The sequence below is a fragment of the Cicer arietinum genome, unplaced genomic scaffold (genome assembly GCF_000331145.2).
Source record: "Cicer arietinum cultivar CDC Frontier isolate Library 1 unplaced genomic scaffold, Cicar.CDCFrontier_v2.0 Ca_scaffold_5762_v2.0, whole genome shotgun sequence".
NCBI lineage: Eukaryota > Viridiplantae > Streptophyta > Magnoliopsida > Fabales > Fabaceae > Cicer > Cicer arietinum.
In genome coordinates this window covers 1-1,631 of record NW_027339409.1, presented here as the reverse complement: position 1 = coordinate 1,631, position 1,631 = coordinate 1, and the positions used below count along the sequence as shown (strand labels likewise).

The following is a 1,631-nucleotide window of genomic DNA, read 5'->3' as shown; positions in this document are numbered from 1 at the left end:
TATTTGGATTGCAGCTGTTTATAATATAAATTATATTTCTTGTGAAAAATCGAGAGAGTAAGTTATAAATTAACAATGAAAATTAAATTGATTGAATTTAATTATACATGTCATCTTTGTGTTAATGTCATTTCAAACATTTAATATACTTTTAATGTAAGATGTCGGTGAAATAAACTAGCATAAGCCTACAAAGCAGAAGTTAAAACTATCAAAATAAAGTACTCTGAATCTGAAAAACTCTTTATTAAATAAATCAAAAATCAATAAACTAAATATCATCGAGTGTACCTATCTCCAAGAAATGAAGAAACCAAAAATAAAAAATAACAGCAGCATCTCTCTCTAATGTATGTACAAAGAAAATACTAAGCTAAGAGAATCATAAAAAGAGCAACAAACAACAAAGCAGCAAATGAAGGCATCAAAGAAGATGCTGAAGAAGGAGCAATCTGAATGGTAAAATTGCAAGTAGGTGTTGAAATGTTGTCTGTAGTAAGCTTAGCTAAACCTTGAAAATTGCATGCTTGACGATTCTGATTTTGCACCTGGTAGTACATGTTGAATGCATAAGAAGCATTTCCAATAGCATCAAGGTTGTTGCAAGAAGATCCATAACCAAGTGCAGTGCAATCTCCATAAGCGCAAGCAAAATTAAGGTTATCAGCTAGTTTGCTAAGATCTTTGGCATCAGGGTTAACCATGCACCATGTTGGAGAAAGATACTTCACATTTTGTGCACCTATTAGAAATTTGTTTTGACCTTGACCAGTAAGATCCATTGGAAACTTAGGTTGTCCGTCGTATCGAAATATTCCCCAGTGTCTCTCGAAGTTCCCCGGCGCAATGCTTTTGGCGTCCTCGTCGATGAGTCCGAACAGATAAACTTCGATGAATCCAGGACGGCGAGGTGTTCCTTTGTTTGCTGCGAGACGTGAAAGAAGGCCGTTGTAGAATCTTAATGCATTGCCTGCGTTGGCGTTCTTGTCGCCTTCTGTAGGCCATCCTACTTCTCCTACCAAAATGGGCGTGTCCCCAAAACCGACCGATTTGAGAGCAGAAACCAATGTATCAAAATTTGCATCGAAGACATTGGTATATTGAATTCCATTGTCCATTATCGGAGCGTCTACCCCGTCAAAGAAGGCGTAGTTAAACGGAAAATCATCGTTTCCGTAAAGACTTAAGAAGGGGTATATGTTTACGGTAAATGGTGCGCTGTTCTTGTTGAGAAATTGCACCATCTCAGTCATAAGACCGCTGATGTCAGGCCGAAATGTTCCTGCAGATGGTAAAGGATTGTCCTCCGGAGACTGATACACGTCGGCGTTTAAGGGCACGGTAGCCTTTACGGTGTCTCCAAGGCCGGCTTCATTAATGGCATTTTGAATGTTCTGAAGTGCAGGCAGTGTGATGTTCAAGAATGAATTGTTGTAAGATTTCAAAAAGGGCTCATTCCCAACTGCTACATATCTGTGAAACATATAGAAAGAATGCTTAAATTCACATGAAAAATGGTCAAAAAGAGAAAACAATGAACATATTTCAATTTTAAGCAAGGAAAGAAAATATACATTTCATTGATAGTATAATACTGATGCTTCCTACTAAAGATGGCAATGATGTATTTG

The 1,631-nt window shown here is 37.4% G+C and overlaps 1 protein-coding gene across 1 annotated transcript; it reads right to left on the bottom strand.

Moving 5' to 3' along the window:
• Positions 1 to 222: 222 nt before the first annotated feature.
• On the bottom strand, positions 223 to 1,536 carry LOC101493520 (glucan endo-1,3-beta-glucosidase 8-like). The gene has a single exon (XM_004517242.4). The coding sequence runs from the start codon at positions 1,482 to 1,484 to the stop codon at positions 369 to 371; it is 1,116 nt and encodes a 371-aa protein (XP_004517299.1). The 5' UTR covers positions 1,485 to 1,536; the 3' UTR covers positions 223 to 368.
• Positions 1,537 to 1,631: the final 95 nt, after the last annotated feature.

What these genes read in the sequence shown, in the direction of transcription:
- LOC101493520 (XM_004517242.4), bottom strand. Translation starts at nt 1,484, where the DNA reads ATGTTTCACAGATATGTAGCAGTTGGGAATGAGCCCTTTTTGAAATCT.